Genomic DNA, 17659 nt, shown 5'->3' on the forward strand with positions numbered 1-17659 from the left:
TATCCGCATTGCTTACCGTATGAGTCATAGGAAAATGAAAGTACTTCAAAAGTAACACGGAAAACCACATCGTAGTGGGGTATGATCACCAGGAATTTAAATATTGTAAGAATACATGTTGTGCAGTTGTAATTTGAAACATTTTAGCCGAAATTTAAGTAAAAAACAACTTCCTGTTTACATGTCATCTGTTCTATAAGCTGGGTTAGTGTGTCAATGTATTCTTTTACTGTAAATATTGCCCCACCCAGACAGATGGGCGTGAAACACAGGTAATGACTTTTTAAGTATGGAATTGGTTACATGATTCTAGATTAATTAAACCTGATGATAACGTACCACATTGATTTTGATGCCATGCATATGACATTGCATGGTGACACTGTATGGCTCAGTACATGTGTTAGTTGACTAACATACTGTATTTGAATTTTTGCAATATAGATCGATCCTATTGTGAAAAAAAAAACATAGAGTCATTTGTTTATGTTTGTAATGGTACATTTAAAATAGAATCAATACCATATTACAATGATATGATAACATGCAGAGACTCTTCAGATGATGAGATCTGCGCATGATGAGGGGGCGGATTCAGTACTTGTAAATTAATTTATGGATAACGAGACAGAATTAACACATGTGGACCTTAATCTGCTATAAGTAATTACTTCCATGAGGATATTGCCACTAAAATTAATAAATAATGCATTTGAGAGGAATTTATTTTTGTTGTTGCTTATAACCCTAAACAATACATCAATGTGAATGAGTCACATGAATTTCAGTATTGATGTACTTGTGTTATATTTTGCAACTGGTCGGTGATTTATTTCCTTATTTGATGATGCATGTTTCATTTCTAAATTTATATTTTAAAATTAGACCTTCTCGCAATTAACATATATTTAGCAGATAAAAAATCATGTGACTACTTTAGAATGAGACTGTATAAATGTCTATTTACTAGTATTTTGTTGTCATTGTTGTAGAAATCAGTCACAAGATAGGAACACACAATGGGAGAGTTGCGGTCAGATATCAGAGAATTACAGCAGAGGATCTACGATTCTTTATCGAGGGGGGAGGACATCGCTCACTTCATCGATGGCCTCATTTGTGTCAACTGTCCTGTGGGACAGAGGTACCAGCTGCTACCCATGGAACAACTCTTCAAGGATAATAGCAATGTAGGGAAATCTAATAGGGTTAACAAATAATGTAAATATTGCACCATTATCAATCAATAATTTCATGACTTAAATAAAAGTTAGAAGAATTTAATTTTTATTTAATTTCAATTTTTTTTAGATTTGGAATTGATGAATTTAAATCTGAATCTTTACAATAAGAACCTTTTTTGTTGCAAATGTTAGGCATTACTAATGTTTGTTTTCTATTTTTAATAGTTTCTGGAAGGAATTAAGATGATTGGAGTGGCTCTGAACATTCTGGAGAAGTATTGCAGACATCTTCTGAAGCCTCCATCAGAGAGGTCACAGATGTGGAGGATCGTCAAGTTCTCAAATAACATCTTCAGGGACAGGGTGGACTGTATAAAGGTATGTCATCATATTTATTTAATCATTTACCACGTGCACAGAGCAGTGTTTTTTTTCTGCATATCACAATTTTTGCGAAAATATTCCCAAACAGTGCTAATCTACGTTTGAGTAGTCCTATGTTTGTTATTCTCCCAGTATTTTATTTAAGTCATCTATATTTTGAATATTGTAAACATTTCAGTTATTATTATCTGAGCTAGTCTATTTTTTTTATTAGCTCACCTGGGCTGAAAGCTCAAGTGAGCTTTTCTGATCACATTTTGTCCGGCTCCCGTCTGTCTCTCCGTCCGTCCGTCCATCTGTCCATCTGTCTGTGCAATCGTGTCCGGTCCATATCTTTCTTACAGAGGGACATTAGAATCTACTACTCCACACAAAGATTGCCCATGACCTAAGGGTGTGTCATGACCTTGACCCAAGGTCATTTGGGGAAGTTCAAGGTCACTGGAAGAAAAATTTCATAATTCGTGTCCGGTCCATATCTTTCTTATGGATAAACTTGGTAGGTTCTCCTTTCACACAAAGATTGCCCATGGCCCAAGGGTGTGTCATGACCTTGACCCAAGGTCATTTGGGGAAGTTCAAGGTCACTTGAAGAAAAATTTCATAATTCGTGTCTGGTCCATATCTTTCTTATGGATCAACTTGGTAGGCTCTCATTTCACACAAAGATTGCCCATGGCCCAAGGGTATGTCATGACCTTGACCCAAGGTCATTTGGGGAAATTCAAGTTCACTGGAAGAAAAATTTCCTAATTCGTGTCCTGTCCATATCTTTCTTATGGATAAACTTGGTAGGTTCTAATTTCAGACAAAGATTGCCCATGACCCAAGGGTGTGTCATGACCTTGACCCAAGGTCATTTGGGGAAGTTCAAGGTCACTGGAAGAAAAATTTCATAATTCATGTTTGATACATATCTTTATTAAGGAAAAACTTACTTCTGAAAAACCCAGCGGGGGGTATTTTGTCCTGTTTGGACAGTTCTAGTTTATTTTTTCTAAAATCACAGGAAAAATTGGATTATTGCAAAATACATGTTATAAGCTATATTTTTAGTTTTCAAAAATTGCCAATGTATGGAAATAATAATAGCATAATTCGATGATGTTCTGAAGTCAGAATCTGGTCAAAAAGAGGAAGTAATCTTCTGGGTCATGTGACTTACACTTTAAAGAAGGGCTTAAAATCATGCAGAAACCTTTTGGCTTTATGCCAAGTATAGCATCATCGTGCTCCTCTAATTCAAACATTTGTCTTAATGTATAATATTTTTCTGATTCTTTCATAATTTAACAGTTTTGCAATTTTCTCTCTGCAATTAAAGGGAGGAAGAGAAATTATGAAGCTAATGGGCTACACAGAAGCCATTCAAGATGGGCTACAGTTTCCTAATTCTGGTCAAACGGACAACAATCAACTGTTACGATTGCTGGCAGACATTATGTGTGGGAAGAGGGAGCTGGATGCTTACTTGACAAATTATCACCCCTACCCAGAGAGGGTGGAGAGTCTGTTGCCTCATGACACAGTGTAAGTTTGAAATGTGGGGAAATTTTTTTTAGCTCACCTGAGCCGAAGGCTCAAGTGAGCTTTTCTGATCACATTTTGTCCGTCGTCCGTCCGTCTGTCCGTCCGTCCGTCTGTCTGTCCGTCTGTAAACTTTTCACATTTTCGACTTCTTCTCAAGAACCACTGGGCCAATTTTGACCAAAGTTGGTACAAAGCATCCTTGGGTAAAGGGGAATTTAAATTGTTAAAATGAAGGGACATATCCCCTCGCAAGGGGAGATAATCAAGAAAAGACAAAAATAGGGTGGGGTCATTAAAAAATCTTCTTCTCAAGAACCACTGGGCCAGTAAAGCTGAAACTTATGTGGAAGCATCCTGGGGAAGTGTAGATTCTAAATTGTTCAAATCATGACCCCCGGGGGTAGGGCGGGGCCACAATGGGGAATCAAATTTTTATATAGAAATATATAGAAAAAATCTTTGAAAATCTTCTTCTCAAGAACTACTGGGCCAGTAAAGCTGAAACTTATATGGAAGCATCCTGGTATAGTGTAGATTCTAAATTGTTCAAATCATGACCCCCGGGGGAAGGGCGGGGCCACAATGGGGAATTAAAGTTTTACATAGAAATATATAGGAAAAATCTTTGAAAATCTTCTTCTCAAGAACCAATGGGCCAGAAAAGCTGAAACTTATGTGGAAGCATCCTGGTATAATGTAGATTCTAAATTGTTCAAATAATGACCCCCGGGGGATGGGTGGGGCCACAATGGGGAATCAAAGTTTTACATAGAAATATATAGGAAAAATCTTTGAAAATCTTCTTCTCAAGAACCACTGGGCCAGAAAAGCTGAAACATATGTGCCCATGGAAGGATCATGGGGTATAGTGTAAATTTCAAAATGTCTAAATTATGATCAGTGGGGTAGGGTGGGGATGCATTATGTATAACAAGGGTGAAATCTGGTAAAGAACAGAATGGTCAAAGCTTCTCAGGTGAGCGATGTGGCCCATGGGCCTCTTGTTTATTTAAAAGATATGATTAAGATTTATTTGATTTGTATACAGTGAAATAGTATGAATATGTGTGTGTAATTTGAATTCTATTTGTAGGCTTGATGTGGCAAGATTCCAAAAGAATTGGATTCAGCAAGGGAATCTACCAATGAGAAAACTGGTGAGTTAACAGGTCTAATTCATACATGTGATATGTACAGGCTGTACAGGAAATGTCCCGTATTTTCTACCCCCAATCATGGTGTCCTGGCGGTACACAAAAATTCACAGGAAATGAAAATTTGTACCGTATTTTGAAATGTTTACCGGAAACAGCCATTTTTCTTTCATTCCTGCTCTCGCAACACCAGAAATCTCCAAATTAAGAGAAATACTTTTTTAGTACCAGTTAAAAAATGCAGCTGAATGAAGACGACCAGACTCTTTGCATTAATCTGTTTTTAAACACTGTACCTTTTACCGAGTTAAATTCAGCATTTAGCATACTACTATTACTAGTGATTGCGGAAATTCCAAGTTTTCTTCAAGAGTTTCTTAAAATGAGTAATAAATCATAAAATATGTTTTGCAGTGGTGCAACTGTACATTAATTGATTAGAAATTTATTATTAAAAAATGAACAGCTTGCATTGATTTTTTGGTCAATTGATGATATTTTGTACAGTTTTTTGATTAGCAATGTAACAGTATTTTCACCCAAATTCCAGTATTTTGAAGACTGCTGTACAATACATATTTGGGTCTAGAAATTATCACATGTATGCTAATTAATTATTATACCCCCCGCAATCGAAGTTTGGGGGGATATATGGGAATCACCTTGTCCGTTTGTCCATCTGTCCATCCGTCCGTCTGTCTAGCTGTCTGTCCGTCTGTCTGTGCAAATGTGTCCAGTCCATATCTTTCTTACAGAGAAACACTAGAATCTTCTACTCCACACAAGGATTGCCTATAACCTAATGATGTGTCATGACCTTGAAACAAGGTCATTTTTGGAAGTTCAAGGTCACTGGAAGAAAAAAATTCATAATTTGTGTCTGGTCCATATCTTTCTTATGGATAAACTTGGTAGGTTTTAATTTCACACAAAGATTGCTCATGACCTAAGGATGTGTCATGACCTTGGGTCAAGGTCATTTGGGGAATTTCAAGGTCACTGGAAGAAAAAATTTTATAATTTGTGTCCGGTCCATATCTTTCTTTATTATGGAAAAACTTGAATCTACTACTTCACACAAACATTGCTTATGACCTGAGGTTGTGTCATGACTTTGAACCAAGTTCAAGGTCACTGACAGAAAAAGTTCATAATTCGTGTCTAGTCCGTATATTTAGTCTATTTTTTTTTATTAGGCTGCGCCTTTGTTTCATTTATAAAAAATATAATGAGCAATTACATTTGCACTAAAAGTGTTTTAATTCTCTCTTCTCTTAGAGACATATAATATTCATGATTTAGCACTTCTGAAAAACCCAGCGGGGGGTATTTTGTCCCATTTGGACAGTTCTAGTTTAGTTTACAACTGTCATGCTTTTAAAAGTGAAATGCAAACTGTTTTTGAGATTCATTTTCTTTTTTTCACAGAAGCCTTTGGAAAACACACCATCGTCATCATCATCATCAGAATCTAGACTGACAAATCAGCAGAGATCTTCATCAAGTGGATCTTCATACACCGACAGTCAGCCAATGAAACAAGACATTCCAAATCAAATTCAACAACCAATCAGAGAGACTGTTTCTGAATCAGGAAACTCCAACCAAAATTCCTCACAGGTAGATGATGTTTAATTTGAAATCTTTTCACAAATCACAGGCTTCCTTATTTCTTTGTTAGGTAATTTTTAGGTAATTCATTGAGGAACAATTGAAAAAAAAAAGATATTTTAAAATTATTACATATTTTTGTTCTGAATTTCTAGTCCAACAAGTCTGGTCAGGTGACAGGCTCCAGTGAAGTAGAATCACCTCAGAGTAGTATAGGTAAAATCTGAATACTGTGGATTTAAAGATTCATCTTAAGAAATTCTTAAATATACATATGCATCAATAGTCTCCAAGCAAATGGTCTGGTAACAAATGGATAAATTTTTTGAAGTTAATAAAAAGCTGTTTCATAAAAAAAACCAAAAAAACAGAAAACCAAACTACCAAACAAACCAAAAGCAACAAAAAACAAAAAATTTCTATAAATTCCAAAATAGTTTATGCTCTTCCAGTAAACCACAAGTATATAGTTGAAATATATTTTGCACTTTCATTTCCTGTTATGAATGATAATCTTCCTTTGCCAGTTTGTGACATCTGTGGTCAGTCCGTTGCCATGTTTATGTGTGGACGCTGTGATAATAAACAGCTATGTTCAGCTTGTGATGAAAGATGGCATCAACACCCAAAACGCAAAAATCATGATCGACAAAAACTACGGGTAAAAGTTTGAAAATCTGTTATATGATACATGTACCGGTATGTGTAAATTAATTCTTGTCTTATTTCTGTCTGTATTTTACCTGGTAATGGAAAATTTTTAGAATTGATTTTGAAAGTTTGATAAAATTTTACATATAGCTATTGAATTTAACAAGATGATTTTGTGTTTATTCATTCTCTTTGAATTTCATTTTTCAGATGTCGGGATCTGAACAGAAATCCGACGAACATGAATATCTGTCAGCAGTCGAGAGCCATGCCCTGAACCCCAGCCCTGGTTCTCAACAGACACAAGAACTACCCCCGGAGATGCCACAAGAGACGATCCAGAACCGGGCCTCCTACCCGACCGCTGAACCAGCCCTGAACCAGAACCTGGCTCCGTACACCCGTGAGAATCTGAACCAGCCAGCGTATACAGTGGCTACCAGTAATACCAACACTGGCCTATCTAGTGTGCCACCCGCCGCCCACGCGCCTCTACATGAGGAAGGTCATCACCTAGAAAGACTGATGTCTGGGTAGGCATATTTAACTTGTACTTATTGAGTAAAATACCCCTATGATTTTTGTAGTAAAACTTTTTATCTTGATTTATAAAGTATTTGTATCTAAAAAGACAAATTAAATACATGTAAATGGATAAATAGAGCAGAAATCGAAGTACCGTGTAACGGGTATTTTCTGCGGTTGTCCAATTTTTGCAGAAATTTGCGGATAGGGCAAATCCGCAAAAATTACAATCGCAAAATATTTTAAAAATATGCCTTCAGTTATTTTATACATGCAAGTATGATTAGTGGTGCGTCTGCAGACAAATGTGTGGACGTGTCTTCGTTAGCGAGAAAATTCGTGTGACATCGAAATTCTTATAGCTACAAACAAAATACGATAGTTTCTCTTTCTTTCTTATTTCCCACTTTTCAATCTTGTGTTTTGTCTTGAGACTGTGATTAATATCACTGCTTGTGTATACAATATGGCTTGATTGTCTTGTGAATTTCATACAAGTCACACGAGTGGCATTGTTAGTTAAATGCGTGTAACGTTTGTGATGGTTGATTATGTAATAAAATGAAATTCCCGCAAATTTTGATGGCAATTAATTTTAAGTGTATTTTAGATTAATTATTAATTATCATTATCTATATATTTATGAAAATTATTTTGATAGATCATATAAAATGAATGTCTGTGGTGTTAGAATGAAGATTTTAATTGTTGTTTGAGTGGACAAGTTCTGTTATATAATAATTATTTTCGGTACTAGGCATTTTTTTACAAAGAGTAAAAGCTAGTAGTCTAATCAAGTTTAATCAAGTTTAATAGTGCAATACCTGTTCTCATGCACGCTTCATTCATGTGCCTGAATGAATTTACAAAACCTAATCATGGCAGTGGTCTAATAAATCTTAAAGTTTGATGAATCAATATAAGTTGTACCCCGTAAATAATTTTTTGCGATATAGTGTAACCGCAGAAATTGAAAACACAAAAATGAATTCGCTACCTTACCCGTTTTATCAATGAAAGAAATATATTCTGAACCCTCTACTTCCTTATCAATGTTGTACCTTTTCTTATTTTTACAGGATGAATACCATGCAGCCAGCACAGGCTCATACCCTACCCAGGATATCTCATGATTCAAATACAAATCAGAATGTATGTATTTAACAAAAAACAAAATCCTGTCTTATTTCATATTCCAGCTTTTACCATGACGAAATTGTATTGAGTTTAATGATGTTGCATTACTGAATGATATCAATATTGTAGATGGGGTATGGCACCTTACCGCGAGATCTTCATTCCATGACACCACCCAGCATGCAGAGGGCTGCCCCTGGGGGTCCCCCAACTTCCAAACTTCTAGACAAGATATTGGCCATTCCAGACATGTATAAAAGGAAGTCCAAGATTGAGATTCATCTGGAGACATTACAAGAAGAAATAGATCTAATCGAGGAGAGGATCCAAGAATGTATTGCTCAGAATGCTACATTTTATGAAGATGAAGAATATGGGCGCTTGTTTAGAAAAAAAGGATTTTTGCAACGAGAAAAGATTGAGTTGGAGAAATATGAGAAAGAATTGGATGAAGTTCTGATACAGAAGGATCAGATGTATTTCCCCCCACAATGGCCCCTAAATTACCAACACCAGATGGCACTGAGCAGTCTTCCTATTGGGCCCTCAGTCAATTCTCCAAGTTTAAATCCACCTCATAGTGGAATGTACATTTTTGTCCCAAATTCATATCAAAACAATCAGCCAGTGTACGGACAAAGTCCACCTGTTCATTCTGGTGACAACCAGAACAGTCCGAGCATTAACGTGCTACACACCATGCAGAGTCCTCCTTCGTTTTATGGGCATCACCCAAGGCATTCCCTTTATTTTCCTCCAACTGATCAAAGCATTCAGTGTACATCACCACACAACCCTGTACAGAATTACCCCCCAGCACAGAATTCTCCAAGAACTCCAAAAGTATCACCCCAAATGCAGGGAAACTTTGTTTATGCAAATCAACCACAAACTCAGTCACCTAAAACCCCTGCTACTCAACATAATGCGGAACACAGAAGAAGCCAGTCCATGTTTCAAGAAAGTTCTGGAAAGTTGCAAGCCAGACAGACACCCCCTGAAAGACCAGCCTTACCTTTAATGGAGGAAAGGAAAGTTTTTCAGGAAAATAAGGCAAATGAATCTCACCAGAGACATGCAAGCTGTGTGTCTGCAATAGACCAGTCGAAAACTGTGAATACACAGCAAGTTCCACCTCCTCCAAAATTCCATAACATGCCTGTGACTGCTAAAACACTGTACCAAAATTATCCCCTCCCAGCAGACCTAGTGGCTCCATTGGAATCCCCTCCTGCCCCCATTCCACCACGAATCCCTAAAGAACCACAGCCACCAGTCCACAAACCCAAGTCTGAGGGGTATGGATCACCATGGATCTGTCAACATTGCACATTCCATAATGTTCCAGACACAAGGGTTTGTGCCGTCTGCTTCAAAACTAGTGATAATCCTAAGTTTATTCAGCAAGGTGGTGTACCTTCAGGGCATTCAGAAACTGATCATAATGCCATAAATGATCTGAACAAACCAGAGAGGCCACCAGCTCCCTCTGTTGAGAAGAAGCAGTCGTCTGCCACAGGTACAGATAGTGAGGTGTCGAAAATTATGAAAGAAGCTTCAACTGCTGGGAACAAAATCATGCAACATTATGATGAGGTGAGTTTCACTGAAGTTTTATTTCATCTAGGAAAATGAGTGAACTTAGGTAAAATGCTGTTCCTGAATGCACCAATAAAAGTTTTTTTAATTACGACTTTGAATTTTCAGATTTATCTTGAGAAACAAGAAGCCAAACGCCGCTTTGAAGAGCAGCAGAAACAAGAGAAACAAAGAGAAGCAGAGAATTTATTATCTCCTCAGGCCTTGATAGAGCAGTTACAGAGAGCGGTCAGTCGTTCCCCTCCATCAGCTCAGGCTGGTGCTAAAATCACGACACCAAGCCCGGCTAATCAGAAACAAGAAGAGAAGGAAAAGTTAGCCGTTCCCGTGCCGGTATCTGGTGAAAAAGAAGCAGAGCAGGCTGCACCCCTCAGCAAATCTCCCAGGAACAAACAAGGACTGAGCTTTACAGAGACCATGGAAAAACTCAACCAACAGAGAATGCAGGAGCTGATGGACATTGAAGCCAAGGAAGTGGTCCGATTTTTTAAGGTACTCTTTGTATAATGATATTTGGTTTTCCATTTATAAATTGAAATAACATTGACTGAGGGCACAAGTGAACTTGTTTGATAAGAGATTGTTCATCTCTCTACCTGTGTTCTATCGATAAACTTCAATTTTTTTCATTTTATTTCATCGACCACATGGTTGAATTGAATTAATGTTTTTGAAAAATTGTCTTTATTGGGGATTGAAAATTCTTTAGTTAAGGAATTGTACAGCTATATGTCAATACACGTACATGTATATCCTCTTTTAATGCAGGAGGCTGAAAAGGAAGGATTTGACACAGAAGAGGGGGAGCTTGCAGTAGAGCTGAGTTCAGGAGAACAGTTACTGCCTCTTCAATGGCTGAAACAGATCTGGATAAACAGGGTGAAAACTGTCACAGCTAAAGTCGCCAAGGCGGGGGCCGACATGAATGAAAACGAGGTGGGAGAGCTGTCTGACCAGGAAGCCAAGAATTCTCTGAAGCAAACCAAAGGAGATGTTCAAATGGCCGTGAATATCTGTACAGCAAACAGATGCAAGCTGGTATGACTAGTCAAGCAATTGTGATTTTTTTTTTGTTTAAATTTCATTCTGTAAATTTTGAAAGAGTAACCTCAGCATTTTCTTAGATGTATTGATACAGTATGATATAGAAATATACATGTATAATGTCATCTCTTTAACTCTATTTAATTTCTTTTGCAGTACCAAGAAATATGTAAGGCTGACAACTTTCCAAGAGAGGAAATTCTCCAGGCCATGTTGATAGCTGAAGGAAAACTGGACATAGCTTTGGATCACTTAAACTCCAACAGACTTCAGCAGTTCATAGATCACTTATGGGAGTTTGAGAATGGCAATGTTCTAGCCGACGACAATGAGCAGTGTGAAAGTGAGGCTCAGGAAGTGTCCAATGTCCAAGATGCCTGCATGAGTGTCACCAATAGCGTGCTCAGACACGGCCACTTCCTGGAGATGATCCGCAACAAAGACATCAGCTCAGATGTAAGATCTTGATTTTATTAAATGTAATATATGAAAGATATGGGATTGACATACACTGTATTTTCTGACTCTGTGTTTAGCAAAAATGTGAAAGAAAATCCCCCCCCCCCCAAGTGAATTCAGCTGTCACCTGTTATTCAGAAAATTCACGAGAAAATAATTACCCTTTGTTTAAAGCCAAGTAAAGTTTGTTGAGTACAAAATGCATGTTCTTTTTACAGAGACGATCTCGGATGATTATGGTGGAAGGTAAGCTACAGAGCTGGGGGCGAGCGGAGACCGTGCTGAAGATTCTAGATCAGGATGTGGCGCGGAACAATCTGGAGGCCACACTGGAGGACATTGTGGAGGCTGTGTATAACTGCGGGGATCGCCAGAGTTCTCTGGTCTACCTACAGCAGGAGTGTCAATGCTGCTTCTCCTACTTCCCCATGAGTAAGGTAAAGTTATAGATGTATCCTATGTAGTGGATGAAGATTACATTAGAGTAGCATGATAATTTGTCATATGAAGTGTTTGCAACATAGACTTTTCTTAGCACATACTGTTCACCAACTTTTGTCCAGGGGAAGGCAAGTACTGCCTAGTTACAACAAATTTGTTGGGAAAATTTTTTCCATATTATTTATTTTGTAAATTGAAATTGAATTTCTAAAGTTGCCACCAACTAAATTGACTTCGATAATGCACAAAGCCTGATAAAACTTTCTTTGCACTTCATTGGTATATTTTATAATAAATACATGTAATATGTACCAGGTTATGGATATGAATGTTGGGAATTGCTCTTCCTAGTGGTGAATTATAGCGTTGTTCACTTACAATGTTCTGTGTGACTGGGTTATTATAGTTTTTCTCTTTAATAAGGAACTTTTCTGATTATTTCTCCTCACAGATAAGAACGTTGAACTGCCCATGTAAGATCTGCTTTGACTGCATGAAGAGTTATTTTGAGTTGAACATTAGAGAGAAACATGTGAGGAACCTCTGTTGTCCAATCTGTCAACATCCCAACATGGACAACAAAGAGGAAGCCGACGAGTATCTGGGATTCCTCACTATGCTGGTTTGTACTGTCTGATTCTAATTGCCCATTTTTATAATGCTTATAGTGTTATTTTCACCATTTCACAATTACTTTGTCTAAAATTTGACTACTTGTGTCATGGGCGAAAGGGTTGAAAATAAAATGGAGGCAAAATTTCCCTGTATTTATATAGTATCCGTTGACTTTTCATACTCATTCAATTACCGGTATCCAAATTGCTGCCTACTTATGTTAAAAAATTACAACAAATACAGTGTATGTGTAATTTTACAGTTGAATACTATGGTGGGACCAGATATTAAAGAAATTTATGAAACCAAACTGAGGGATTGGTATCTTCAAAAAGACCCAAAGTTCAGATGGTGTGCCCATGTGAGTACATTTACATTATCAAACTTTGCAAAAAAAAGTAGAAAAGTTGTGTTTGAATTTTTGTAACTTTTGGTCAGCTAGTCAGCAAGCTAGACCATATGCTGCATAGTACAAACAGCTTTTATTTTTCAGTGTGGAAATGGTTTTATCAATATTGGAGGAGAGAGAAACCCAGCCATGCAGTGTCCTTACTGTAATAAGAAAACCTGCTTCAACTGCAAGAAACAGGTAATGCAAGCTAGATAGCTTTTTAGAGAAACCTGCTATTTTTTGGTCTGTACTTATTTCATTGTGAGGGGTCAAATTTGCTACTTCATGTACAGTGCTTAGTTGAATAACACACTTTTCAACAGCTGTGAAATAAACATTGTTTTTTTGTTTTTTTTTTACAGTGGGAGGATCAACATGAGGGTCTGACCTGTGAGCAGTATGAGCAATGGAAGATTGACAATGACCCGGAGAATCAGGCCATGGGCCTCGCTGCTCACCTCGCTGCTAATGGAATTGGTATGTGTTTTAGGGAAAATAATACCTTGTGATAATAACTGTAATACATTATATATCATTTTCTTTGAAGAATATTTTAGCTTTTTGATAATTTAAATTATTTTCACATACCTGACTAAAACGATTTTTTTTATAGGAGCACCTGCTCTGAAAAATAAAATACTAGTATGAGAAATTAAAAAAGTATATTAAGTACATGTCTTTAAAACTAACCTCAAATCTCATTTCCCCTGTATATTTAGAAGTGCTATTGCAAGCTTAATGTCAAACTACCACGTTTTTATTTATTTCAATTGTAGATTGTCCTAGTTGTAAAATGAGGTTCTCTCTGGCAAAGGGAGGCTGTATGCATTTTAATTGTCCTGAGTGTGGACATGAATTCTGCAGTGGATGTTCTCAGATGTTTGATTCCAAAGGAGTAGGTTTTTATTATAAAATTCCTATCGAATCTGGATTTTTTTTTATACATGTACCTCCATGTTGTAATAGCTAATCTTTTAAACTACATGTACACAACTTGTGCAATGAAATAAGTGTTCTTACATCTTTTAATGAAATTCATTTCTTATTTGATAAATTTAAGGTTTGTCTGAAGTTTAAGAGTTGCCGTGGTAAGGGACTCCACTGTCACCACCCCCGTGATTGTTTTTATTATCTCCGTGACAACTCAGTTGAAGATCTACAGCGTCTTCTGAAGGTAATTGATTATAAATATTTATATATACAGACACATGTATTTCAGATTGCATTTTATCCAAAAAGCAGTGAATTGGAGGAAGATATAATTATGACTAATACATTATAAATGCAATTCTAAATTGTCTAGATCTTTATCTTTGAGCAAATCATTTTATACTTGGAGCAACATTAAGATTTTGAAAGAATTTCATCATTTAACAGTCAAATTGAACATTTCACGAGATGATTTCACTTTCTAATTTTCCTCAGTAAAATTTTTCATTCTGTGTCCTCTCTACGTACAGGAGAAACATGTGAAGTTTGACACGGAGGCGGCGGGTCACCAGGAGGACCAGAACCACTGTCCTGTGATGGAACTGAAGGACATCCACGAGGGGAAGAAGGACGAGGCCTGCGGTAAAGACGTCACAGCGGGGCACGCCGGGCTGTGTGTGTAAGTAGAAGGAGTAAAATCCGAGTTTTGCAGATCATAATTCAAACAGATCTTAATGTTGGGGTTTCCATTTACTTTAGATCCCAGAATTCAGACTGCTGTATTTTTGAAACTAAAATAAAAAGAGGGCAGAATTTACCTGTATACAGTAAAACATGTATATGTTTAGTTTCTTGTGTGTGTTTTCAAAATTGAAATTTTATATTATATTTTCAAAGTACATGTGTCCTATTTTATTTTCGATATAGGTTACATTACAAAGAATATCTAGTCAACCTCATCAACAAAAATAAAATTGACCCGGTCCATATTATGAATATTAATGAGATGATACGCTTGATTGAGCGAGAAGAAAAGACACCTCCACAGCGCAAACCGACTTACCAGGAGTCGCAATACCGCAAAAAACTAATACAGGTCAGTACAAAGAGGGTCTGGAATATCTCAACTGTACAAATGCTTTGTCTCTCTATTAGTATATATGTTTAGAAAATAAACAATAAATTAAGTTAAGTCATTAATGTTCCAAGGGGGGCTAGATTTTGTTGTTTTCAAGACCTGAGGTGATGAAAAAAATCCTGTCCACCATCAAAGTAATTTTTCACATACCTGGTATATTATTATATACAACCTCTTGTCCATGAAATCAAATCCCAGCAAATATATACTTCCACACCCTATTACTTGCAACGGGGACTGCTGATAAAAATGGGACAACAGACAGCAAAGTTGATTTTCGCTACGACACAAACCTGACTTTTATCATACTATTTACACATTCATTTACTGTAGATCACTATATTTTTGCGACACCTTATTTTTTGCAAGATAGTCATTGACTCTTTGTCAGCGAGAAAAAATTTCAAGAATTGTGGTCATTGTTCTATATTTAGGTATGATAATATACGTGAGGATGAAATTTCCCCAAGCACATGGTTTCGTGTAATTACGCGAAAATAAAGTTCTTGTGAATAAAAAGTGATTTACAGTACTTACGTTTGGTGGTTTCCCATTTTGATCATATCATAAACTATTTTTCTGGAGAATATAAACCTACTGATTTCTTATCAAGGCAAAATAAAAACACAATAAAGTAAAATTTCAATCACCATTCAAGAAAATTATGGTCAAACTGCGCTTATATAATTCAAACTGCTATTCCACGGTCCCATTTCTTGTTGTATGTGATAAATTTAGGCTCTTTTAAGGAATCACTGTCTAGTTTTGAGGGTATGCCAGGGCATCAACAATAGTGGGAAACATGGGATAATTTGCATAACGGGCAAATTTTATGCTAAAATTATCATGTTTCCCACTATTTTGATGTCCCTGGCATACTCTCAAAATTGTGGTCTTATATTTTTTTTACTTGAAATAGCCATCTTAAAATAAATCGAAATACCGTCTAATTGAGTAGATTTGAAATGCACAAGGCCCCATGACGTCAAATTTTACTATAAAAAATAGTCTCAAAAAACACGAAACAAATTTATTGATTATTTAGTTACCGTAGTCAAATATCAACATTTATAAAATAAACAACAAAAGAATTTTAAATTATGATCAAAGTAATCTTGTTAACTTTAATTATATATGTGACCTAGATTTAAGTTGTCGGAAGCACGAACATATATAGGCACTATGTCACTTCTCCACCGCCATATTGAATGCAATGTTGCAGTTGATGAAACGGGAGTTGGTCAGAATGGTCAGGAAACCGATTTGTATGGATGTTTAAATAACAGAAGAAGTTGAGTTGCGTAAGAAGTTGGGTGGTAATGACTAATTGACGATGTCTGTATCAGATGATGGAGTACGTGCAGATCCATGTGGCAATGTCAATTTCTCCACGTGGCTGTTTACCTGGAAGTGGATTGAGTTCTCGGTCTCGCGAGGCCTTGGTGATAGTGGACAGCGTTGCGCTAGTGACTTGCTTTTGATCCGAAGATAATTCATTATTTATTTTGTTTGTTAAAAAGATATATCATATCTAATTACTTAGTAAACAATTAAACAAAACATTTTTTTTCTGTAGTATATTTATACGCCAGTGATATACATGCAGGTTGACACCTGGCCTTTCAGTAATAGAGAAATATACATACCACAGGGTATTACCATGAAATTAACAAGATTCACTTTTGTAGTGTTTATCATAGAGAAAACAATTGGAAATGGAAATATTACACCATAACTTCAAAATGTGGATAGTCTCTCTTGTGTAATAAGTGTGCTGCAAGCGCTTGATTTTTGTTGGTCAAGATATTTTGGCTGTCATGAATGACAGATTGGGAAAATATGACAGCAGATTCAAAACAGAAAAATAGTTTATGATATGATCAAAACGGGAAACCACCATACATCAGTAAAAGAATGTTATAAATAGTCAAAAATAGAATAAAAGTCAGGTCTCTGTCATAACAAAAAACAACTTTGCCATCTGTCATTCCAGTTGCATCTGCAATCCCAGTTACCAGTAATAGGGTGTGAATACCTTTTTTATCCAAAAAATATTTGACCCCACAGAAATGTGTGATTTTACAGTATTTAGATTTTAGACAGTACAAAATAATTTTTTTAACTTAAAATTTCTTCTTTTTTTTTTTGCAGTTTATAAAAGAGAAGATACCATTGCAGAGATAAAGAAGAGCTTTTACATCGTCTTGTTTTAAGCATTAACTGTTTATTTTGCTTTTATGTGTTGTCTGTGATAAAAGTTATGCATATTTTGTGTAAAATGAAATTAAAAAAAAATCAGTTTGTATGTTTGTTAATTTTAATCTTAATGAAACTACACTGAATATATTTTACTGTCAATGCACCATTGAATTAGTTAAAACATTGAAAAAAAATGACTATACTGTATCTGAGAATCAGTTTATTTAGAGATATAATAGTGTTCTGTGATGTTGAAGAACCTGCTAAGCTTTGCTAGAGCTGTTATTCAAGAATATTTACATTCGCTGTGTTTTTCTACTAAGCTAACTGTTAAATTAATTTGAATACCATTTTCATGTATACTGGTGCGTAGAAATAAACACGGAGAAACGTGTGTTAACGTGACATCACAATGAGGCTGCAGCGCATTAGTAAATATGCAACGATATATATGTAGGTCAGCAAGAAATTCAAATATTGAGTATATTTAAGATGTTTCCAAACATGTAAAATGTAAATATAAGGAATGTTTTTAAGTTTAGTGTGAATTATTGGTGTGTGAATCACACAGACTTGCACGTAGGCATATTTTTCATAAAGCGCTAGCGCACTTCATGAAATATGCCTTCTTGACATGTCTGTGTGATTCACACACCAATAACTCACA

General features: G+C 36.2%; 1 protein-coding gene across 3 annotated transcripts; it reads left to right on the top strand.

Annotated features, from left to right (window-relative positions):
• Position 1: 1 nt before the first annotated feature.
• On the top strand, positions 2–17080 carry LOC134254512 (uncharacterized). 3 transcript variants are annotated; one of them, XM_062737022.1, is made up of 24 exons: positions 2–105; positions 993–1190; positions 1410–1562; positions 2893–3098; positions 4192–4255; positions 5681–5872; positions 6019–6079; positions 6391–6524; positions 6725–7047; positions 8119–8191; positions 8306–9772; positions 9884–10267; positions 10544–10813; positions 10976–11275; positions 11497–11715; positions 12171–12341; positions 12597–12695; positions 12828–12923; positions 13088–13202; positions 13502–13620; positions 13786–13899; positions 14186–14334; positions 14583–14751; positions 16945–17080. In XM_062737022.1, exons 2-24 carry the CDS (start codon positions 1020–1022, stop codon positions 16975–16977), a joined length of 5082 nt encoding a protein of 1693 aa, XP_062593006.1. In that variant the 5' UTR covers positions 2–105; positions 993–1019; the 3' UTR covers positions 16978–17080. The 3 variants fall into 3 exon arrangements, with proteins under 3 accessions (XP_062593006.1, XP_062593008.1, XP_062593007.1); XM_062737024.1 differs by having other exon boundaries at positions 5684–5872; XM_062737023.1 differs by lacking the exon at positions 2–105 and adding an exon at positions 121–272.
• The last annotated feature ends 579 nt before the right edge of the window (positions 17081–17659 follow it).

Source organism: Saccostrea cucullata, unplaced genomic scaffold (assembly GCF_032062105.1).
Source record: "Saccostrea cucullata isolate Sc308-1 unplaced genomic scaffold, CSIRO_AGI_Scuc_v1 ctg19, whole genome shotgun sequence".
Taxonomy (NCBI): domain Eukaryota; kingdom Metazoa; phylum Mollusca; class Bivalvia; order Ostreida; family Ostreidae; genus Saccostrea; species Saccostrea cuccullata.